This window comes from Adiantum capillus-veneris, chromosome 13 (assembly GCF_014529385.1).
Source record: "Adiantum capillus-veneris isolate H3 chromosome 13, ASM1452938v2, whole genome shotgun sequence".
In the NCBI taxonomy this organism is placed as follows: Eukaryota; Viridiplantae; Streptophyta; class Polypodiopsida; order Polypodiales; family Pteridaceae; genus Adiantum; species Adiantum capillus-veneris.
Window position 1 is genome coordinate 34695275 of NC_140943.1, and position 25703 is coordinate 34720977.

General features: G+C 41.8%; 2 protein-coding genes across 6 annotated transcripts; one reads left to right on the top strand and one right to left on the bottom strand.

The window, feature by feature from the left end:
* Positions 1-7245: 7245 nt before the first annotated feature.
* Positions 7246-7626, bottom strand: LOC147443797 (uncharacterized). The gene has a single exon (XM_086527736.1). The coding sequence runs from the start codon at positions 7624-7626 to the stop codon at positions 7246-7248; it is 381 nt and encodes a 126-aa protein (XP_086383862.1).
* Positions 7627-10165: 2539 nt separating this feature from the next.
* LOC147443798 (two-component response regulator ARR12-like) lies at positions 10166-14535 on the top strand. Of its 5 annotated transcripts, none has more exons than XM_086526594.1 (7): positions 10166-10773; positions 11508-11687; positions 11822-11974; positions 12051-12419; positions 12579-12655; positions 12750-13850; positions 14165-14535. In XM_086526594.1, the coding sequence occupies exons 2-7, from the start codon at positions 11510-11512 to the stop codon at positions 14273-14275; spliced, it is 1989 nt and encodes a 662-aa protein (XP_086382720.1). In that variant the 5' UTR covers positions 10166-10773; positions 11508-11509; the 3' UTR covers positions 14276-14535. The 5 variants fall into 5 exon arrangements, with proteins under 5 accessions (XP_086382720.1, XP_086382723.1, XP_086382721.1 ...); XM_086526597.1 differs by having other exon boundaries at positions 10168-10773; positions 11544-11687; XM_086526595.1 differs by lacking the exon at positions 10166-10773 and having other exon boundaries at positions 11147-11687; positions 14165-14229; positions 14324-14535.
* Positions 14536-25703: the final 11168 nt, after the last annotated feature.

The following is a 25703-nucleotide window of genomic DNA, read 5'->3' on the forward strand; positions in this document are numbered from 1 at the left end:
GTCATTTTGTTCTTTTGCAGACATAGCCTATACACTTTGTTTTGTTTCATTTGTCTCTATCATTCATCTGTCTCTCCCTCTCCTCTCCCTCTCCGTCTCATTGATCCATCTCTCTCTATCATTCATCTGTGTGTGTGTGTGTGAGTACTTATTGTGCATTGTCTCGGCTATGTCTTAAAAGCTTTTCCATTTCTTTTAGTACTTTTTGGTTCCATCGTCCAATGCCAAACTCTTGCTCTTAGTGGGCAATCACAAACTTTTTGTCGAGCTCTAGTTGATCTCTGCATTACAAGAAGATAGATTAGAATACTTCAATAGTTATGAAACATTGAAAACAACACATTCATATGTACAACCAAAGTACATATCAATGTGTACATACCAAAGAATGCATTGACATGTACAACCAAAGCACATTTTCACTGACAAACTGACATCCACCTTTGATGGGCACAATCTGCCCATCCATGTCAATGTTTCATGTGATGCAATAGGAGTCAATGCACAAAATGAATCCTATTGCTCAGAACTGGGGCTGTGGCAGACATGAGGGACACTTACAGAGAGGGCGTTTGGGTCAGAGAAGGTCTCAAGGCCGTAGAGATATGCGGTTGGACTCATCAAGAAGAGGCACTATGTGCATGGTTTAACTAAAAGGCAATTACGTGAATGTTTATGGTAACATTAAACTTTTATAATTAGACTGAACTAATATAGTGTACTAGGTTGGTCCTACTTTGTGAGGTCACCATTCAGGGGTAGATGAGTAGTCTTTGTTAGCGGCTCAGTAGCACTAATTGGGTCTAGAAGAGGGGACCTGCTATTATCACAAGTTTCTCATGTTTTGGTGATGAAATAGTATACTTAAATGCACAATATATATAGATACATACTTTGCATGAAAAGAGATTCAAATAGTGTGCTCATCCTGCATCAGGGTCTTAAGAAGAGCCCTCGTCTATGCGTACATGTCTTAATGCCTACTGTGCTAGATTTAATCCACTATGCTGCTTCACACAGGTCTAGGGAACTTCCTTGTATGGCTAGTGTCTCCGGGCTGGCCACACATAGCATCGGTTGTACCTTGTCCGACCTTGAGTTTGGGGCCGGCCACCCACTTGAGCTGGGCGCCCACCCTGGGAACTCATATATGTGGGGCCAGGGGGGTACATATTTCATTATCATATAATGTATTGAGGGTCTCTTGTTCTGGCAGTCAGTGTGGGGCTGATCGCCCCCTCTTCCAGACATAGCATTTTGTGTTCTTCTCTCTCTCTCTCTCTCTCTCTCTCTCTCTCTCTCTCTCTCTCTCTCTCTCTCTCTCTCTCTCTCTCTCTCTCTCTCTCTCTCTCTCTCTCTCTCTCTCTCTCTCTCTCTCTCTCACGCTTCCACACACGTGCACTCTCACATGATATCAGCAACTTCAGGCTCTCCATTGATGTGGTGCTACATCCGCATCACGTTCTCTCCCAAGAAGAGTAGACCAGCTAGCGTTTTCTTCAATAGTAGCGTTCTGTAAATTTGTCTGCAAGAGGGGGTGGCACCATCTTTTGGAAAACTTCCATCATGAAGGAATGCTTTTCCATTTGCGTTTTTGCAGACAGCCATCAAATCTGCCTTTTTCTCCTTCTAGCGCTAGGATTTGGGACCCTTTTCTTGTCGAAAATTCCATCTTTCTAGTCGCGTTTTTGCAACCCGTCTGTGTTTTTGGGAGCATTAATGTTTTATGGAGAGGTAGTGCTCAGCTAACTGGGCCACACCCACATATCTTGCCTCCGAACCGGCTTGGCATCTAATGCCTAACCGTCCTGTATCCTCTCCTTTTTCTACAGCTTTAGCCATACACCTGCTATGTTTTCTCTGTTTTCAGCCCACCTGGGACTGTGACATTGATTCCCCACCCTCCCTACATCTTTTGCACCACTCCAGACCTTGCCAAGAGCGTACAAGCACGCTAAAAATCACTAGAAAGGAGCATTTTTACAACCTCGCAGTTGCACTTTTGGGTGGACAATAGCCACATGGTTAGAGTTTCTCACAGAGGATGAAGTTCCTCCTGCGAGGACGCCATCTAGTGGTGGTCCATGCGGTCTCTCAGTGACTGTTATAGTACACGATATCTTCGACATCGGCTTGCTCATCTACAGGCGTACGATCGGTGGGAGATCCATTCATTCCAACCATCATTCGGCAATTGCGCACTCCAGAGGGGGTGGTGACTTGTATAGACACACCTAAGCACTCATCAGAGGAGTCACACAAGATATGGCCATGCGCATGGCATATGGGATTCTGACATTTCCAGAGAAGACACCACCATCTTGGGTGGATAGACACTTACCACTTGACCTCGACACGTCAAATCACACGAGATATGGCCATGCGCATGGCATATGGGATTCTGACATTTCTAGAGGAGTCACACGAGATATGGCCATGCGCATGGCATATGGGATTCTGACATTTCCAGAGAAGACACCACCATCTTGGGTGAATAGACACTTACCACTTGACCTTGACACGTCAGATCACTTGCTTGCACAGGAGCTTCTACGTGGACTTAGGGAGAGGTACCTGGATCTCTTCTTGGACAGGTTCATTGCTTGGATCTACATACTGGAGTGGGAATTTAGTGCTTTGGACTCTCTTGGAGAGTTTACCTGCGAGATGAGAGAGTCAGGCATCATACCGCGACTACATTCAGAGTCACCCGAAGCTTTGCTTGGATGTTGTGCATTGCTCTTCTACACTCTTGATCATTTGGATTGCTACCTTTAGAATTTCTTACACTCACCCTCGGTAACCTTACAACGGACTTATTCCTCGACCTGGGTAGTAGGACACTCCCAGCTCATTCACATTGAGAGCCACACCGAGATGCAGTTTGCTGGCATTGTTGGCGTGGATTATGTTTTGGTTGACACCGAAGTATTGGAGGCAGGAGATACATGCAAGACAACACATATACTTCTTATTTTGGATTCCCTACTTCTACAGGATGATTACGGTGCAGACAGCTTGGTCTGACCACACCTCTTCTCAGAGGCCCTTTATAGCGTAGACTATTGAGTCTAGCTTTCCCCTCATCTTGGATTACCCTACCTACTGACATGACACCATCCAATGGTGGTCCGTGCGGTCTCTCAGTGATTGCTACAGCTTACGATAGCTTCTATAGTGCAGATTGTTTAGTGTGGCTTTCCTTGTTTTGGAGGATGTTTACGTCGCAGATTGCTACATCTGGACTTCCTAGAGTTTTACACAGCTTATCCACCTGTCCACACTGGGTTACAGGTTCATGCATTGAAATGCTTTCAGTCATTTTCATGACAGTTCCTAGGCTTTCCCATTTTCTCTAGACGGGTTTTGACTACAGACACCACAGATCTTATTGGGCAGGACACTTGAAAGTCTGTTGGCACTTCTGTTATGACAAGGAGTTGTTTTTACACTCAGTTTGGGACCTTCACGTAGTACCTTCACACTGCATTAGCGGAGTACAACAATTTGCTACACTGCCCGTGATGGCACTTTACCATGGAGATCTCTTAGAGGTTGTGACACCCTAGACTGCTGCTGTAGACGTCGCATCATTTGCCTCACATCTTTGGCTTCACGCGGTTTGTTCAACATCAGGTGCTGAGAGGGGGTGTTAGACTTACACCACTTTGCTGCTTCACACAGGTTTAGGCACTTCCTTGTACGGCTAGTGTCTTCGAGCTGGCCACCCATAGCATAGGTTGTACCTTGTCCGACCACTCGAGTTTGGGGTCGGTCGCCCACTTGTGTTGGGCGTCCACCTTGGGCACTCATATATATAGGGCCAGGGGGTACACATTTCATATAATGTATTGAGGGTCTCTTTTTCTCATATTCAGTGGGGGGATGATCGCCCCCTCTTCCACACATAGCATTTTGTGTTCTTCTCTCTCTCTCTCTCTCTCTCTCTCTTTCTCTCTCTCTTTTCCGCACACGTGCAATCTCACATCTTGTAGTCGGCATATGGTAGCCTCCAGCTTCTCATCAGAGAGCCGCTAATGCTCTATGATGTCCTCTGCTATTTGCTCCACCCCTAGGAATGTTGAAAGCTTGTAACAGGTCCTTCAGGGTTAGTAGTAGCCCCACTTGACCTGAGGTGGGAGCCATCAAAATGACCTGTTTGAAAGTTTTAGGTTTTAGTTAGCCGTTTAATTTGAATTATGATTACAAAGAAAGTAGACAACAAAGAGATTATGATTAATTACTTTTATGCTTCCTAGTCTTTTTCTTAGATCTGCTTTTCTTGCTTTTACTTTGCTTCTTTTGCTTTCTGTCATCCTCAACTAAAGCAAGACAAATTGTTAGACCTCTCTAAGATGAAGAAAAGTTTGGGTCATCCTTGAATTGAACACACTTCTTGAATGTGCTAGCCACATGTGAACATGTAGTTTGCGTTTGTATTTTGCTTTGTCAAATTTGGACTAATTTTATGCAAAAATTAACTAAACTGGTTAAAAAATGATGGGCTAATTTGATGCAAAATGCTAGGCTGATCTAATTGAAAACACTAACTAAATTGATGCAAAAATGTCGAATCCCATAGGTTTCTCCAATAACCTGTGATCCAACCAAGGAAGCATCAAACCAAAGGCTTTTTTTTGCATGTTGCCCCATCATCCCATCTAGCCTAATCAATGTGTGTCCTCTTGTTTAGCTGAGAGCCTTTTGCATATGTCACATATGCATTCCATACAAGTGGCTACCTCGCTAACTCCTCGACACAAGAAGGAAGGCATCTAATCAACGTAAGACATATTTCCTTCCAAATCCATAGTGCACTAGATTCAACCCATTGATTCATAGATAACTTTCGACATAGACACTACTAACAATCCAAAATTTTCAAGGTACAACTCAAAATTGAAGATAATTTGTGATGTTCTTCTCCCCCATCTACTTTGCATCACAAGCCAAAAAGTTCCCTTGGCCAAATTATTCGGCGGACCAGCTTACCTTTTTGTGTCTATTCTTGTGCCCTACACTCAATCAAAATCGTCAAAATTCTCTGATGAATTGTCAGCTGATTCCCTTTCTTCTTCCAAAATCTCTAATGAACTATCAGCTGGTTCCCTTTCTTTGAAGACTCTTGCCCCTCTGAGGTGGATATTGTCTTGTGGGATAGGTCAATTAGCCAACATGCATACCAAAAACCTATGACCCATAAGATTTGAATGGATTCAAACTTTTTTTCCAAGAAAAAGTGTCGTATCTCTTTTGGAAATCCACACCAAAACTGCTCAATCTAGTCCCTCAAAGTGATCGTCCAAAATAAGAACATTAGCAAAAATGTATTCCAAAACCTCTGACAATAGTCGTCCAAGGTGTCTCCCGTTGGTCATCCTCAGATGATTCCAAGCCGCCGTGATGATATCTTCTTCATATTCTTTTATCAACCATGCAAAAGTGAAATTTCTCTCGAGTTTTACCCACTTTTTAGGTGCTTCCTTGTGTAACAACAAAGTAGTCTACCATGTTTGTGGGTTTCCTTTCAGTTATGATGCCACCCTTTGTACCTTGGAGTGTTCCGTGAAACAACCTCCCAAAAGAGTAGACCGCCATGTATGTGTGTTTCCTTTCAGATACAATGCCACCCTTTGTATCTTGGAATGTTTTGAGAAGCGACCTCCCAAAAGTTGACATCAAATTATCGTATGAAGTAAAGGGTCTATTTACTTAGTTTCCTTCTTTCTTTTTATCCATACCTTGTACCTCTACCTTTTGTAGCTCTTCTAGTGTTTCCGTTTAGTTAGTTTCTTCTTTCTTTTTATCCATACCTTGTATCAGATTCACCATGATGTAACTTTCGTTCTCATAGGTCAATATGGCCTTTAGAAGACACTAGTATAACATCTCTCTCTCTCTCTCTCTCTCTCTCTACATACATACATATATACAAACACACATATATCAACGTCGTTTGAGATGCATTTAATGATGCTTTCAATGATGCACTTATTCAAAAAATCTTTGATTTATGGACCGTCGCATAAGCGACATGTGGGCCTCGCATGCGATGTCCGTTATTTTGATAAGCATCACAACTACAAAAGGTCCTTTGTAGTAAGTACTCCTAAAAGTAAAAGTCTTTATATGTTTACTTTGAAAAAAGGGGGGGGGGGGGCCTCCATGGGAGCGGGTAACTATTTTGGAGTTACCCCCTCGTGTAGTTAGATTTTCAAAAGTTATCCCCTCCCTACCTCAAGTGTGCATGAGCTCGAATCTCATCAAGGAGTCCTATTGCAGCTTATCATTCTCTTCCTACCTCTTACTCCCTCCGATGGAGATCCATCGTAGTTGTTTAATCAATGACCATGAGAAAACCGTTATACACGATGATGAAAGTTCTAATGATTTTATTTCTCAACAACTTGTTAACAAGTAAAATTGATAATTTTTTTTATAGTCAAACTCACAATAGTGAGCGGATGTATTAAATTCAAAGCCATTTTCATATAAAGTTAAAGTTATATTTAAAGACACAAGGTATAATACAAGCTTTAAGAAACATAGAAGTACAAATAGGAAACTCAATGGAAGGATGAAATTTATTTATCAAATCCTTTTATTCATTCCATAGATACTATTTTAAACATGCCTTTTTGTCATCAATACATTCGTCATTTAGTTTACTTCAACATTTAATGACTTTCAAAAAGGATGAGAAATTAATGAGACTTTCTAGTGATAAAAACTTGAAGTGATTGCATTTATTTGTCACATACAAGCTCATTGTCCATAAAAAAATCACAGGAACATATATTAACTTATGTTAATGAACCTAAATATTCTTCTTCTTCAGTAACCGTTGCATCACATCACGCGCATCTTTCACAATATTAAGAATTTTGTTCTCTATAGACTACCTTTCACATCTACTTCTTTCTAGCCAAAGATCATCGGATTGACCTTAGTCATGGTAGTCAACCTCGTCATAAGGCACCTTCTAGACAAAATCCCATTCGAGAATAAAAAATTTAGAGACAAAGCACTCAACTACTTTACAAAGGCTTGATACAATTTTTTTTCTAACGAGGGTCTAACAAGGTGAGGAGTCACGATGGCCTGCAGAGATGATTAGTAATTTTTTGTTTAAAGATTAATAGATCCCTCTCAATGTAGCTAAGAGAATGCTTACTTCAAAGGCAGAATAAAATCTAACCCTAAACATGAAAATTAAAATGTGGATCAGGTGCGAGAGAGAGGCCTTCAAAGATTGACAGAGGTGGTATGGGGGATGTTTGTTTTTCTGTCAAGACAATGCAACACAGCAAAGCAGACATTCCCAAGATAAGCAGAAGCAGACCTTCCCAAGATAATGCAATGAGATATAATGTCATGGCATTGTACCAGCCAATGCCAGCCTCCAAGGCCAACCGCCTTCTTCACAACTCCTTGCAGGCCAACTAGAACAGATTTTGTTCGATTATTGCCTATCACGATGACCTTGGTGTGGCGCGGCAGCATAGACAGCTCCTCATCAAAGCCCTCGTCGCTCGCACCCCCTGAGCACAGCACCTCTTCCTCACTTGCACCACCTCCTTGCCCATACATAGCTCTTTCCTCTGATCGCACCTCCTCCATCTCCATCTCTGTGTCCATTCCATCATCTTTAAATCAAGTGCCCTTCTTAACAAGAGCTCCCAATATCTCTCTCCAAAATGTTCAAATTAGCATTGATTAAGCCCCAAGAAGCCCCCTTGTGGCCACTAGAATTTATGTTTCATTTGGTTTGAGTTGAAATTAAGGATCCATAATTTGTCATACAGCTGAATTGGAAAGCGCACAATATAGAATTGGCTTTGTATGATGATGATGATCTTGGTCTACAAGGATCAAAAAGAAGATTGAGCTAAGCTGAGCAGCTCAAAGACATACAAATAAGGTACAAGTTTTGGTTAGAGAGGTAGTTTAAAGCTTGAAAGATTTGACTTAGCAAGAATGTAGGATTTGCGTGGGGATAAAATGCCAATATGCTTGCCTGATCTGATGAAATTGTGCTTACCTCTAGATGGGTGCATGTTGGAGAGAAAGGGCGTGTGGATATGTGTGCGCGCGCGTGTGTAGCGAATAGAGAGCTTGCATTGTGGCAGGCAGAGCTGGGCAATGCCGAGAAGAGGGCTTCCTGTTAGAGATTGAAAGAGAGACGAGCTGCAACCACACGCGAGCTGGCGGAAACGTCAGGTGACAGCAACGTAAACTCGCATGCCTTCTCCACAGCGTTAATGCACTCCTCAATAGGCTTGCCCTTGTTTTCCTCCTCTATCATATCGAGGTCATGTCGTCCTGCAGCCCTCGCCTTCACACAAAGCTAAAAACCTACTGGCCGTCCACGTGGACGCCATCTGTCAAAGGATGCCCAACCCAACCCAACACTAAGGCCTTTTCTTCAGCAGGCCAAAAAAAATTAGCCCACCATGTCGTGTCAGTTGCTTGCTTGTTAATGTCATGTGTATTTACATTGATTAATTGCCATATTTTATTGATTACAACCATCTCAATTCATTGTGATCTAGACCAATAAGGTTTTTGTCCACTCCACATCTCTGCACTTGCACCTCACGTTCGAATCAATTCGTAAGACTCCTATTTTTTTTGACTAACATATATCCTACTAGAGTTGTTTTAGAATTTCATATTGCATGTGGAAAGTTCAAGTTGTTCTTTGGCATTCCAAAAGACAGCTTAGCCATTCTCGGTAGATCCTTTCTCAATTCATAGCAATCGTAGGTAATGTCTCTCTCTAACGTAAGGAGAAAACACAACATTTAAAGCATGAAATCATCTTTAACTGCATACACGTATCTCTAGCAGCTTATGGATCTTTTGAGACCCTTTTATGACTCCCAAGTAGTTTCTTACAATAATATAGGGAGAGATAAGGTCTCCCCAATCTCACAAAAATAAAAATTCTTGCAAAACATATTAAGTGCATAAGTGAAAGTGAAGAGTGAGTTTAGCAAATGAAAAGACACATGAAGGTGAAAAATAAAAAGACAAATGAAGATAAAGACCTTTTGTGTCCATATGAAGATAAAGACCTTTTGTGTCCATATAAATAAATGTTTCTTTGCTCTTTCATTTTTTCTTTAACGTTGTTTTTAAAGTTATCTTTAGTGTTTCCCCCCCCCCTCTCTCTCTCTCTCTCTCTCTCTCTCAATGTGTTCATCTTTCTTAGGTAATATAGTTGCAAATCTATGTGCTTTGTTATTGCCTATGGTTACGTACTATACATTAATGCATAGTTTTTTTTTTGTTTTTGAGTGGAATCTTTGAATTAGGAGCACCTTTTAATTTTTTTGAAGCCATTAGGAATACCTTTTAATCTAGGAAGAGATAATAAACATGTTTTGAATAAAATTTTATCTTTGGGAACCTAGAAGGTTATCTAGTGGCTTGCTCATGCTTGCATACCCCTTTAGTGGCACGATTGAGGTTTATCTTAACAACTTTCGCTAGTTCAATGCTTAGCCTTAAGGGAGAAAATACAGATTCAAAGATTGGTAATTTTGATATCTTGAGGCTTACTTTTGACTATTGGATACCACTTATAAACATTATAGCCATCTTTGGCTTGATCTCTCTCTTATCTTTCTTTCAAGAGTGTTTCATCTGATTTCTGGATATTGGTTCATTTGCTTGTTCAAGTGGATATGTAGCCACCAGCGTTCTATTGTATTTTGGGTGTAACAATGCTGCAGGAGCCCGCAAAAAAAATTGGTGTGCACCTCTAATGGCCTCAAAAGCAAGCATATGTACATTTAGGAGTGTAGTTTGTGGAGTGGGTCCAACAATGGTAGTTGAATGGGGACTTTTGTAAATGCAACCTGCTAATGGAACGATCAGGTGGACGTGCTGGACAGCCAAGGCCTTCTTCCCACCTCCTCTACCCTTGTTGTGTGTTGAGCTTAGATTGAGGTGTGGCGTGTGAAGCCTCCCTAAGCGGGCCCTCTATGTAGGTCTCAAGAGCAATTGGGCGTATCTTGAGATGTGTATGTGTGAGTCGATGGGCAAACTTTTATTGATTCTCTCAAGACATTTAAGTAGAGGGCTAGGTTGTTGGGCAGCAGGCAGTTTCATTCCCCATCAACGCGCATTAAAATCCACTCGAGGTTGTGTGTGTGCAGTACAATTTATAATTTGCGCGTTTTCATTTTCCATTACGTATGTTGATGATTGATGATTGCAAGCGCACAAAGACAAAACAATGTTGCCGTTTTTGCAAGACCCATTGCCCAACATTTGCCATTGCCATTTTCTTGTGAACTTTGTGTAGAGTAGCGTTGCAGCAGGGAGACAAGACGGGTCCAGACTCCACTTCCTGTGGCGCAGGAGTGCGAAAAAGGTTACAGCTCGTACTGTAACCTACGAGGCTACGTATGTTGAGGTTCTCAACTTCTCACAGCTTCTCAGGCGCAGGTTGGCTCCCCTGTTTCCCCTACTTCGACCATAAGTCTTGGCGATTTAGCAGAGTACAATGTGAAAGACGAGCTCCTGGGTATGGCTATATCTAGCAGATTGAAGATTACAGGCAGAAAAGCTTCCCTGCCCACCACCAGCCATTGTGGGCGCCATTTCTCTCTCTCTCTCTCTCTCTCTCTCTCTCTCTCTCTCTCACAAGGCCAATCTTTCAACACGGAATTGGGTCTTTGGAAATTTTCAATAAAGAACCCACTTGCTGAGAAGGCTGCTATGGCGCTTTTCTGCTGAGACAAGAAGACCCACACCTTTGATTTTGTGAGTGCCCATCAATTTCCAGAGAGAGAGAGAGAGAGAGAGAGAGAGAGAGAGAGAGAGAGAGAGAGAGATTGCTAAAGGTATAGCTTGAACGGATGCTGCACAACCTAGTTGTACCTTTTCCTGAGTTAATTATTAGTTTCGATCCTGTTTGTTCTGCGCTTTTGTTTTCTTCTCTTCTGTAGATGGGTCTCTATCTCCACCCACCATCCTCACACCATCGTTTGTGAGGCTCAGTCCCCACATTTTGCCATGCGTGTTCTTTTCTTCTAGTACTGCTGTCTGGAAAAGCCTTGTTTTCTGAGCAGTTGCTTCTCTATTCTTCTGTTCTTTTTTACTGGGAGGTTTCCTTATGCTTGCTTCATAAGTTAGTGCTCTCTTGGTCACACACACACACACACACACACACACACACACTCACACACACACACACACATAATCCTTCTCTCTGGTTCCTTTACTTTATCCCGATAACTCTGCCTTGGTTTCTACCCCCGCCTTCATCTACCTTTTTGCATGATATCTTCCTTTTGAGAAGCTTTTAACCTTTCCTAGCTTGGTGGGTGTATAATCAAGCTTCACTTAGTGTGGTGGGTGTAAGCTAGCCAAATTTTGCCAAAGGTCTGTGAAGTGCTGGGGATTGGGGACTAATTTGCACTTGATTGTTCCTGCATGATCATATGAGTGAGACTCATGAGAGAATGATTAGTACTAATTCTCTTCACCTTTAAAAGTTATGGGAGCTGAGACAGAGCTACCTTGGGTTGCAGCCCATGCCTCCAAGCAGAGAATGGGACCTCAGGACAATGGTAACTGGAGCGAATTTCCTGCTGGCTTGCGCGTCTTGGTTGTGGATGACGACCGGATATGCCTTCTCATCCTTGATAGGTTACTGCGGGAATGTCTCTACAGAGGTGAGCTCTTTTTTATTGAAGCATGTTTGTGAAAGCTGGCTTGCAGGGGGATGGACAACATCGAGAACAATGTTGTTGCCGTTGTCTTGAGGAGTTTTGAGACTTACTGGTTGTTATGCAATGTCTCTCCGCAGTGACAACATGTGAAAGGGCGGTTGACGCACTGAAAATATTAAGAGACAACAGGGATGGCTTCGACCTAGTTATCAGTGATGTACATATGCCAGATATGGATGGCTACAAGCTGCTGGAGCTTGTGGGGTTGGAGATGGATCTGCCTGTGTTAAGTAAGTGACGATTATCTCAAACTTTTGCACTTCTAACAATGTTTGGCCTGATTCCTTGAATGTTTTTGGGCTGTAGTGATGTCCTCAAATAGCGAGACAAGTGCAGTAATGAAAGGGATCAAGCATGGTGCATGTGATTATTTGCTCAAGCCAGTGAGGATCGAGGAGCTAAAGAATATTTGGCAGCATGTGATACGGCGGAAGCAAAGGGACTTGGATAGCGATGATCAGCAGCACAAGCCTGATGAAGGTGCTGATTCCCTTGCAAATGATGGTGCAGATGGAGCTTCAAAGAGCACAAAAAAACGTAAGGATAGTCTTGAGGAAGAAGATGATGTTGAGGCAGAAACCGAGGATCCTGCTACGTCGAAGAAACCACGGGTTGTGTGGTCCGTAGAATTGCATCAAAAATTTGTAAATGCAGTAAACAGTTTGGGAATCGACAGTATGTATCTTTAACCATGCATCTGTGTGTGTGTGACCACACACACACACACACACACACACACACACAGAGAGAGAGAGAGAGAGAGAGAGAGAGAGAGAGAGAGAGAGAGAGAGAGAGAGAGAGAGAGAGAGAGAGCAGCATTTTTGGGTTGTGCAGAAGCTGTTCCTAAAAGAATTCTTGAGCTTATGGACGTAAGAAACTTGACAAGGGAAAATGTTGCCAGTCATTTGCAGGCGAGTATCTGATGGGGCTCAGTTGTAAGGTTTTAATATTGATGGTCTTACTGACGACTGAATACTCATGTGATTTGTTCAAATTGGATTGCAGAAATATAGGCTTTATTTGAAAAGGCTAAGCGGGGAAGCTTATCAAGGTGGTGGAGGTTTGGGTGCAGGGTATTTTGGGACTGTGGATCATGAAAGGTTTCTTTCTTCAGGAGTTGGGTTGGTTGGAGATTTCCGCTCACAATTACCAGTGCATCCGCTAATCTCATCACTACATTCGGGTTTGTTCGATACGGTGAGCCCAAATAGTGCCGATCCAATTTTCCTTGGTCAGTTGGCCACAATACAAGGCGTTGGTAGTGGTTTGAGTGGTAAGCCACATTTCAGTGGAGTACCTTTGCTAAACTCTGCAAACGCTCTTAATTGTCCTGCCTCAAATGGCCTTGACTTAAAACATATGAGCGGGGGTGTAGGTGGGCAAGTGTCCTCTCATGTACACAATCCTCTCTCCACCCTCTCTCCAGGTTCCGGCCACATGGAACGACCGATTAGCCAAGAGGCTAATGTACTGGCTGACCACAAAAATAACACCTTACTGATGCAGATCCTGCAACAGCAGCGTAGTAGATCCCAGATGGCGCTCCCTGAAGCTCAAAGAAGCAATTTACGGCATGCGGAGTCGGGCCCAGCTCTTCCAAAGATCAACAACAGCTTGCTTGCTCTTCATTCATCATCTAAACCTCTCCCAGAAATGGCTACAACTGGCAACTTCAGCTACGAGGCCTCAAACGGGCTTGGCCCTTTCAGAAAGAACTCGCGGGCAACTGAGCTCTCCGGCAAAGATGAACTCTCTGGCTTACAGTCAATATTGTCTGATCAAGCTGGAGGTAATGCAACATTTCGATTTGGTACAGGATTGATGAACTGGCATAATCAATGTTCTACTATTGGTCAAGCATCAAACTTGAGCTATTTGCAAGAGCCGAAAGTGGGTTGGACGCCCAATTTCGGCAATGATCTTGTGGAGGGTATTGATGTGAAGCCTCTTGCGACCAGCACATTGTCAGCATTTGAGCAGAGCTTTGGAGAAAGAGATCAGGTGCTGAAGGTTGCCTCTTTGGAATCACAAGCGGTGTCAAAAGTGGGAGCTCTTCCTGAGCCCTTTCCACCAGCAGATGACTTACTGGCTTGCTACATGAAACAGGTAAGCAGCTGCTATTGGACTTTTGTTAAGTCAAATTTGCTCTCAACTGGAAATATTACATATTATACACATACATATGTATATGAATGTATATCCTAGTAGATTTTAGTAAATGAATAGATATCTATGTATTTAAGTCTGTTTGATAATCTTGAGGTTGATTTTTCCTTTAAAACGCAACATACATACGTACGTCCATGAATAGCTAAGTAGATTTTAGTATTTGAGTAAATGAATAAATATCTACATATTAAGTCATTTCATCAAAAAGTAACTCTTTTCTGTTTTCACATGTTGGGTTTTCGTCTCTCTAGCAACAACAGGACATGGTGAGCCTTACCGAGGGTGACGCTGCAGAAGGTTATACATTAGGCAACATGTATGTAAAATACGATGACTATATGCATTTTGCAAAGAAAGGATAGGTCAAGCTACTTGAAGACACTGAAAGCTATCTTATGATGGTTTTGCAGATTATGACTTGATTTTAATCCTTTCTGCTAGGTTAGGCTCAGATTGTTCTTCTAGTTTTATGTCATTCAAAGGTACATCATTACCACACAGTGCTCTTTGTTTGCAGAGCTCATGTAAACTACATGTTACTTGGTTACTTGTACCAAAGTACATACGGTTCTTTGTAGATTACATTTTACGAAGGTAATTAACTAATCTACGTACCACCTTATACAGCTAGCAGATTTATTACTGGTTTAACAAGTTAATGCAACTATTGAAAGAGCAGATATGAAGACAATGCGCTAAATAGCTAGCTGGTATAAGAACATATGGCAAACCGTGTGTGTGTGTGTGTGTGTGTGTGTGTGTTGGGGGGGGGGGCATATCTGTGCATGCATGTTGGTATGTGCTCATGCATGTGAGTGCATGCCAAGTTATATGTGGAAGAACCTTGTATAGAATGTATGCAAGCCATGTGTCCAACCAGCTTATATCAAAAGAATTTGTATGGAAGTAGCACACAACTGCTACTTCACAATTGTGTGTGCACAAAAATGCATTGGCACCAGGGCCATTCAACTTACGGTTATGAAGGTGCCCCGCATGGAATGGGACTAACTAACTTTTTGTTGGCAATTTGCTTGTAATAGCATGCTTGGCATTAATTCCAACGTCACCATCGGTTAACAGGGTGCAATTGCAACCAACCCGGTCACATGTGAAGGTTGATAATTTCGAATCAAAAGAATGTTTCCTTGTGACTTCCGGCCGATTGCGTTTTTGGGAGTCTAGTTTGCTTCTCCCTCTCACCTTGAAGCAGCATTGCAATTGGTTGGAAAGAGTCACGAATTCAACGTGAATGTGAATTGGCTTAGTGATAGTTGAACAACTATCTACACATTTGAAGGTTAATGAATCTCTAGAACCTTCAGGGTTAATCTCATATGTGCAAAGGAGAACTTTCTACAAAGCTGACAAGTTTTTTTAATGCGACTAAGAAAACACCTAAAGATGCGTGTCAATTGTTGAAAGAAGTTGCATATGTATGTCATGTACATACTTGAGCGTGCTGAATCAAAGTCATCGTCATGTACATATCCCTTGGAGGCTTGTTTGTGGCATCGTGGTTTTCTAGAATATCCTTGTGCATGATGTAGATACGTTTTTTGAGTTTCAATAAAACAAGTGGAAGTATGGAGAATGCTTTCTCATGCGCAAAAATGTGATCTGTGTAGATGCTCGTGCACCTTGGTTATATCTTTGTAGGTTTTTTTCAGATCACGTGCATCGTGTATAGAAAGTGATGGATTTTGAAATTGAGTGCTTTGAAATGCTTTGAGGAATCATCGTGACATGTATTTACTATGTGGCATGCAAGATCTTGCCGTTATGTTGCATCTTTTCGGTTACACTTTGTAAGGTGATGCAAGGGGGTGGTTACAAGATTTTGAGATACTATTTGGCATGAGATTCTAAATCATGTGCAAAAGAAGAATCAAAGTGTTGATTATTACTTGATGTAGTTCACATGTGTTTGGGATCGTTGGTGTGTATCTATTAGAGATGAGACTCCACCAAAGCTTAAAGAGAAATTAAAGCTTAAAGTGAAGTTAAGGAGACCAACCACTTTTGAAGTAGTAACCATAGCGAGACAAAAGGAGTGGAAGACGCATCGATTAAGTGAATATGAGTGCGGATCTTGCAGTGGAAAGAAGAGGAGATGAGAGAAAAGTTGAAGCGGAGTATGGGCCAAGGTGAACAAGGAGCCCATAGGCAAATGGACATGGAAAAAATGCAACGCAACATGGAAAACATAATGAATATGATGCAAGAATTGCGCCTAAATGTCGTTGTAGGTGGATGTGGAAGAGATGGTTGTGCTAGAGGTGCTCCACCACAAGCGGGAAGAGGGGGTCCTCAATAATATGAAGCTCTACTACCTATTGGAAATGTTGGACGTGGACGTGGACGTGGTGTGTATCCTAATAGAAGATTTATTCCTACATGCAGTTGTGGAGAGCTTGAACTTATTAGCACTCATTGTGATCGACCACCAAGGATGAGAGGTGATATGTACCTCTTCCCTAGAACTTATTGAATAGAGCCAATGATTTTGCTTTGGACATAAGAGGGGATCAAGTTGTTCATGAAGTTCACTAAGAAGCCCAAACTCGTGGTGGTCGTGGCCATGTGGGAATCATTCGTGTGGAGGACAAGGAAATTGACATGATGCCCTTAGACAAAAGAGAGAGGCAAGGCAGTGTTGCAGGTCTTAGTAGGAAAAAGGGAAAGGAGAAAGAACGTGAAGATGCCAAATCTAAGAGGAAAAGAAATCCATGAAGTAGGTTCCAAGTTGCAGATCTTTTATTGGGAGAAGACGAGCATGCTTATAATCTTTAAGAGGATCTTGTTGGAAGGAAAGAAAATGTCACATTTGGGCAACTCATGAACATGGTTCCTAAACTCAAATGCCTATTGAAGAGGTTTGTAAATCCAATTGAGAAGCAGCTTAGGCTTGGATTTGTGAGGGTCTTATTTATTGGTGAGTTGCCAAACATTTTCCCAGTTGTAGATTCTTGGCATAAAGGGCAAGGATTGGGAGAGGCTTATATTGATGGTGGTGTCCAAATATGCTTATTCACACAATCTTGTGTGGAGAAGTTGGGACTTGTCAATTTCAAGTGGTTCAAAGTTAAGAATACGATTGACCAATTATGCTAAAGTCAAATGTTTGGGAGTTATCAAAGACCTTGAAGTAGAGACATTTGATGTCAAGACACTTGTCAACTGTCATGTCATGCTTGTGGGTCTTGGAGCTTTTCCTCTTATTCTTGGGAGACCTTGGCTGATAGCAATGGGAGCTATCTAGGATTGGGGACATGGAACCATTACTATCTATAACAAGAAAGAAAGTAAGAAGAAGTTTGATATGATCAGCAAGCTGCCACTAGAAATTGATGAAGAGAATGAGGACGAAGAATATTCAACTTCAAGTGGAGAGAGAAATCAACTGACGAGGACATCATTGCTAATTCTAGCTCTGACAGTGAAGTTGATGTCTCTTATTTGCTTCTTGAAGAGGAAAAGGATGAGGATGCTCATGTATTTGAAGTGTCAGATGATGGAGGTATGTCGCACTATGGGTTTTTTTATTGATCGTGTAAGATGCACAATGGCTATGAGCCGCACTCAAGATGAGAAATATACCATGTAAAGGCAAGGCCTCTTCGGTTGGTAAGTCATCCAATTTCAGTAAGGCAAGTTAAGGGGGCAAAGGTACTCGGCATGGCCGACCACTTGTTACAAATTGAGAAGCCGATAGGAGTCTATATTTTTGTGTTTTGGATTTGCATTTTTTCTAGAATATGGTTCTTATGCAAAGTTTTTCCAAGATTTCGTCGATCAAGACAACCTATATAGTCAAGGATAACAGTAATCAAGCCAAGCATGTACGAGATATATAACTTGCAAGTATTATTTTGCTTCTTAATAATATGTACAATTAACAAGTCAATTATCTGTGAATGATCGACGAGGTCGACTTTCTTTTGCTATGAAATCTGTATGTAAGCAAGAGTATCTGTTAGCTATAAGAACAAGAACTCCATGAGTACTTATGTGAAGCAAGGCTTCAATTTTTGGCATCGAGGTTTTCAATGTTTAGAATATGCTATTAGCATATGAGTTACTACTGTGTTTGCAAGATATTACATGCCAAGATGGCGTACATGGTACATACAACAACTTCACTCGAGCAGTAGATATGGCTATGAGCTAGTTTCGGCGAGCTTTTTACTTTCAATCTCCAGACAACTGGCCACATGTGGGCGATAAGGTTAAAACTTTGAAGTTCTTGTTTTTTTGTACTTTAACCTCTTTTTTGCAAAATATTTCTTGTTATGCAAAGCAAAGTGCTCGGACAATTTTACCACGAAGCAAGGCTTCTCACCTATGTCACAGTATTACCCATTGATTATGGAATCAAGGGCAATGGCACAAATGTGTGGGAATTAGGCAATGTAGGGCTATAAGCTCACATTTTATGTAGGACAACGTCGAATTGTGATGTATCCATGCGAGTACAACTTGTGCAAGCCACTTCTCGTATTGGCTCACATGTAGCCAAGGGTTTTTTTTTTTGGTTTTTTGCATTGCATGCATGGCATACCGATAAGGCGGATAACGTTCCACCGCGTCATTGTTTATGCTTCTGCTATAACATCAACTTCTCTATCAAGGACGAGGTAAGTATTGATTGTTTTAAACGATTTTTATTATGTGTCTACTCTTTGTTATGTGTCTACTCTCTCTCTCTCTCTCTCTCTCTCTCTCTCTCTTCCTATTTCTATGAAGAAAGAATAAAATTAAACTTGTTTTCACAAAAACCTTCTAAGTAGGCATTGAATACATTTTTTTGGCTATGTGTAGTCATGATTCGGGGTGTTTTGTCTCTCAAAAAAGAATTAGCAATGACGTCACAAAAATTAGTATTCATTGGTCAGTAGACGGAATACTCATTTGAAATTGGAATAAGGGCTAAGAGCCATACAGATTGTGAGTCATTTGTTTCTGAAGGGGTAAGAGCCAGTTGTTTTTCATCTGTGGGTTATTGTTTTAAAGATCTATCATATCTACTCAATGGCTTAATGGACAAGCAAGAGGCTTGCCATTATTGATTTTTTGGGTGTTACTTTAGCAGGACTGACTTCTAGTGCAAAGATCTAGTTGAGTTTCTAATTATCCTCAACTCATATAGGCTTATTTATATCAAGGTAGCACGCATTTTTGACAGCATGGTTGTCTAGAAGAACCCAAGATTATAGACTTTCAAGTCTAGCGATGATCTAGTTGTGAGGATTCCAACTTGAGTGGATCTCTTGCTTTGTCTATAGCACCGAGAGTGTCTATATGATCACAATTTTGATGTAAGACCAAAATTGTGATTACTAAATCACTCAATAAGTGTTGATGATCAATTCTTGTGGAATCTTCACATTTGTACTTTTAAGAAAAGATCTTCTTGTCGACCAAGGGGAATGCTGCAATGATTTGATTCCACATTTCTAAAATGGGATGTATATGCTGCAATGCTTTCTTCCATTTTGCTCGTCAGACACATGACAAGGTCACAATGGAGAAAAACACTTTGGGAAAGTAGTGTCCTAGACAATTTCTACACTTCTTAGTGATAGGCCTATATGGTACGGTTTTGTTGGGCACATGTTGTTAATCACAAGGTGAGCAACATCGTCTACAAACTCAAGGAGTTTGGTTTAGCTAGTGTGGAATGAAGTTCATGAGGATCCCTCTCATTGGCACATGTTGTTAATCACAAGGTGAGCAACATCGTCTACAAACTCAAGGAGTTTGGCTTAGCCAGTGTGGAATGAAGTTCATGAGGATCCCTCTCACTCATGTCACTAAATGTTTGCAGTTGCCTCCACACACAAGTACTTCTTGTACTTGCTAGATGTCACTTGTTTGGACATTATTTTTTGAGATATATTTCGCATGTAAAGAATATGAGTCTCTAGGACTAACAGTGGTGCCTGTTTCCTAATGATGTGTTTGTGACAGAGTCCCTAGGTGCTCGTCACATTTGTTTATTAGACCAATTTGAGCACATAGTATCATGAACAATTTTAGTGGCAAAAAATTGATGGGTACAACCTACAGACTTGTTGAGGTTTTTTACATGGTTGCTTACATATATAGCACGACTATGTTCAATTAATGAAAATGCTTCATTGTTGGTACTTGGATGTGATTGATGTCACATTCTATTATGGTCCAACTTTTGATGCAAGATTTTTACGAGTTACCATGAAAAGCTTGGTCATGAAAATGCGGGTTCGGATTGGTTTGTGTTAAATGCATGCACACTAGGTGTTATGGGACCTAATGTTTAACACAAGCTTGTTTGGAACAACATGCAAATTCAAGGATAAGTTAGCTTACGAAGCATATTGTAACTATTTCTATGAGATTTATTGTAGAACTACCAACTACTATATGATGTGCAAACTCTAAGGATGTTTGTAATTAGATTTTCTAAATCGTATACATTTATTTCAATCAAATTCACTCTTTAACTAAGTCGGTTAATCACAATCTGTATAGCTTATAGGGATTGCACCACAATTTTGTGAGTAATTGAATACCCACATTTACCAACATTTTTGGAGGACTATTTGTAAATGGTTGGGGAGAAAACAACAACAATACATACTACTACTCGTCTAACGAAAGATGGGCAGTTGGTCAGTATTTACCTCGTGACAAAGGATATGCTAAGAGCATACATTAGTGAGAAGCAACCCAAATGGCAAAGATCACCTTTCTAGTTTAGAGTTTGCTCATTATGATGCAAAACATGTCGTGACTAGGTTTAGTCCTTGCATGTTACTGTCAGGTTTTCAACCTTGATCATTAGTTTCAACGAGGAGCCTATTGTTGAGAAAAGACAACTGTTGGAATTAGGGTTGCAGAGAAACACACACAGCTTGGAGAAGACGAAGGAAGCTCAAGGAACACAATAGAGAGTGTGTTACTTAGTGTGCAATGGAAAGATAGATAGCCCTAGAGTGATGGGCATATATACAATGCACGGGGGAAAAAACCTCCTAAAGAGGGGAAAAATGCCCCGGCGGTCCTAGTGTGTTCACATGTGGTAGTGATGTGTTCACACACATCACTACCACATGTATATGGTAACAAATCCCCCCTGGAGTGATGCGGTGAACGAGAGCTGGCACATGAGTAAAGGGAAGTGCCATGCCCTGAGGACAGGATCAGTCCACAAAGGGGAGTAAGCCCAAAGCTTTGCGGAAAGCTTCAAGCTTCTCACGAGACAATGCCTTTGTGAAAAGATCTGCAAGGTTGCCCTGTGTTGGCACATAAGCCAAGCTGATCTCTCCTGCTGAGAGCCTCTCCCTAACATAGTGGTAATGCACCTCAATGTGCTTTGTGCGAGCATGAAAAATTGGGTTCCTTGCAACTGCCAATGCGCTCTGACTGTCAGGGTAGATAGTGTTGGCAGTGTCCTGTCCAACACCCAAATCAGCCATAAGGCGTCTGAGCCATACACACTCAACCGTAGCTATGAAGACTCCCCTGTACTCAGCCTCACAACTCGAAGTGGCCACAGTAGGTTGCTTCTTGCTCAACCACGATATACATGAACTGCCAATCATGAAACAAAAACCACTTGTGGACACTCGCGTGTCAAAACAACCAGCCCAATCTGAGTCCGAAAAAGCATTTTAGTCTGGCGGCAATGATCCCCCCTTGGGATAAAACAAGCCAAGATGTAAAGTGCCACTAAGGTAGCGGAAAATCCTCTTGACAGCCTGCCAATGCTTAGACCTTGGGCTATGCATAAATCTGCTGACCTGTGAGACTGCAAACTGAATATCCGGCCCCGTGTTGCATACATAAATGAGGCATCCAACAACAGTTTGGTAAAGAGTGACATCAACAGGATCACCAGCATCATGCAGAATCAACTTCAAACTTGTTTCCATGGGAGTGGCAATAGGTTTGCAATCCTCAAGTCCAAACGTACATAGCAATGTCTCTATGTAACTTTTATGACACAAGGCAATACCACCATCACACTGCTTAAACTGTATACCCAAATAATGATGCAACAGCCCCAAATCTTTCATATTAAAAGTAGCATTCAAATCAGCCTTAAATTCAGCAATATGTATCTCATTTGGTCCAGTGATCAACAAATCATCAACATAAAGAACCACAATGAGAAGTACATCACCCTCACGCTTTACATACAATGTGCTTTCTATTGGACTGTTACGAAAGCCTTGTTTGACCAAATGAGTGTCAGATTTCTCATACCAAGCACGAGGAGATTTCTTCAACCCATACAAATCCTTGTTACATTTGCACACTTTGTCCTCTTGTCCTTTTATGACAAAACCGAGAGGCTGCGTTACATAAACTTCCTCAAATATGTCACCATTCAAGAAAGCAGTAACAATGTCTGATTGATGTACATCCCAACCAAAATGAGCTGCCAATGCACATAGAAAACGCACAGTAGTCATACGACATGTGGGAGCAAAAGTCTCTTCATAATCTATGCCTTTTTGCTGTGCATAACCCTTCGCAACAAGTCGAGCCTTATGGCGATCGATCTCACCATCCGGCTTGCGTTTCAACTTGTAAACCCACTTCGTACCAATGGCCTTTTTTCCACGAGGCAAATCACATAAAGTCCATGTGTCATTCTCTATAAGTGCATCATATTCTGATTGCATGGCAGCCATCCAATTTTCTGAATTTTGTGCTTCATCAAAAGTCAGAGGCTCCTCAACATCATGTAAGCTAGACACAGCCAAAGCATAACAATCTGATGCATAAGATGCATGGCGAGAGCCTGAACGAGTACGACTAGACAAAGGTGCATCCAATTTACTGTCACGCAAAGTGTGCACCAGCCATTTTGCCATACCTCTAGCCTGCTCATTTTCAGCCCTTTCCTCATCAAGTACATCATGTACATCTGCATCAGTAATAGGCTGATCTAGAACATTTTTAGAAACCCCCATAGGCTGTACATTTGCCTCATTGGAACTTACATTCGTATTTCCACCACTGAAAAGAGGCAAGAAAGTGTCATAAATGTCCTGTGAGCTTACATTACTGTCTCTAGTACATGACAGCAAGGGCTGAACAGAATCTTCCACAAACACTACATCTCGAGAAACCAGAATACGTTTTGTTTGCGGATGATACAATCTGTAACCTTTGCTTTCAGCACTATAACCAACAAAAATACATTTGACAGCTTTATCATCCAATTTTCTGCGCTGCACTTGTGGCACCAAAGCATATGCCAAACAGCCAAAAACACGCATGTGCTCAATAGAAGGCTTTCTATCATGCCATGCTTCATATGGAGAAATAGACTGCAAAGCTTTCATAGGACACCTGTTAAGTACATAAGTGGCACACATAATGGCCTCAAGCCAAAAAGAATGCGGCAAATCTTGACTTTTGACCATACATCGTGCCATTTCCGTCAGTGACCTGTTTTTCCTCTTAGCAACACCATTTTGCTGAGGTGTATAAGGCACTGTACATTGGTGTTTTATCCCACGACTAGCCAGAAATGCATTAAATTCATGAGACATATACTCCCCCCCTCGATCGGAACGGAGGATGCCCATAGTACATTTCGAGACATTTTCAACCATAGCCAGAAATTATTTGAAGCACATAAAAACTTCGGATTTCGCTTTAAGCGGAAATACCCATGAATGCCTGGAGTAATCATCAATGAAAGTCACAAAGTACAGGTAATTGCCCAAGGACGGAGTTTGCATGGGCCCACAAACATCACTATGCACAAGTTGCAACCTGCATGTGGCCCGAACTGAACCATCCTTTGGAAACTTAGAACGCTGCATCTTACCCAAAATACAACCTTCACAAACATGTTTGACAGGTGCTTCAAGAGGTGGCAAAGAAGAAACCATATCAAATTTCTGCAAACGCAGCAAACTGGAAAAATTCAGATGACCAAAACGTGCATGCCAAAGTTTTTCATCTGAAATAGCCCTTGAATCTGCAACAGCATTTGCAAAATTGTGTCCACACTTGTCATACAAAGTGAGATTATACAGCCCACGGCACAAAAGCCCAGATGCAACAATTTCATCACCAAAACTGAGATCATGAACTGTACATTTGTCATCCACAAATTTGACTACAAGTACAAGCCTAGCAAGTGCGGATACAGACAAGAGATTCTTCTTGATCCCAGGTACATAAAGTGCATCAACAAGTAGCAGCAGTGAGCACAATCTTTCCAACTCCCTGAACTGGATAAGAGGCGTTGTTGGCACAAGTGACTGAATTCCCATGAGGGACAGACTCAAGAGAGGTAAACAATTCACGATGTGAGGTAATGTGCTTTGTAGCACCACTGTCAAAATACCACACATGTGAATCTGCAGCAACTGACAAGCATGCATTATGGACAGCAGGATTGTAAGTGCACTCTGCGCTAAAAGCCCATTCTGCATCAACATCAGCAACACAGTCTCCTTTCACAGAAGACTCAACAATGGCTGCATTTGTAGTGGAACCACCCTCTTTCTTCTTAGCCTCTTTGGCCTTCAACTTAGGACACGACTTGATCAAGTGATCATTGGCTTTACAATAATGGCAACGCATCTTCTTTTTGACCTTATCACCAGAATTGCCAGACGAAGTACTGCCAGCAGAAGCATTAGGAACAGAATTTTTGCCACTCGCAGTAGAACCATAATAAGTGACTACATTACTGTTACCACCCTTTCTTTGAGAAGCAATAAAAGCCTGTTCAACTGCACGCTGCCTAGTCTTGTTTTTTCTAGAAAGTGACTCTTGCAACAGCAATGTGCATAATGCATCAAACTTGACAACTTCAGGATTTCCTTGGGTCATCAGTCTCCAAGTACTAGCAAAAGTCTGGTAGGAATCTGGTAAGGCATCAAGAACAGTCTGCACAAGGGAACTGTCTGAAATGACTTCACCTGCAAAAATAAGCTGCTCATTGATATCCTTGACACTAGCAAGGAAAGTGTCCATATCATCTTCCTCATGCATAATCTTCGACTCCAGCTCTTTACGCAGCAAAGCAGTTTTAGCCTCATTGCGGCTTGCATAAAGACCTGCTAAAATCTCCCAAGCCTGTTTTGCAGATTTTGTTGAATGGATGTGAGGAACAATGGTGCGCTTCACAGACAACGCAATCAATGCATGAGCCTGTGCATCCTTAACATCCCAACGAGCTTGTTTTGTCGTAGGCAAAACAACTCTAACAGCTACAATCCTTGCAGCAAGACCTGCAACATCCTCAACATCGCCTACATCATCAGAACCAGGACGAACATCAATGCCCTCCACAATGTTCCAGACACCCTTTGACACAAGAACATGTTGCATCATATAAGCCCACATAGGGTAGTTGTCCCCATCCAACCTGTCTTCAGCAACAAACATCTTGAACACATCTGTGTTGTTGTTGTCAGCCATGGTAAATGCTGCACCTGATGTGAAAACTGCCCGAAAATAGGAGAAATGGAGCGGGAACAACCTGTGCTATATATCACAAACCGTAGAAGACTATAAGGCACCTGTTATGCAGAAAACGGCACTGACGGAAATTCTACACAAAATGATGAAATAGCATGTGCAGTACTGCCTGTAGTGGAAACGGAGGCCGAAATGAGCCCAAATCAAAATTCTGAGCAGACCGAGCTCTTAGAGAACTCCCAAAATTTTTGTCGACTTGCGAACGCTCGCCAAAGCTCACTGAAATCGAAGAAAGTGAGCAGGCGTGTGGTGGAGCAGCTGGCGACTAAGCCCGGGAGGACGTGACCTGCTCTG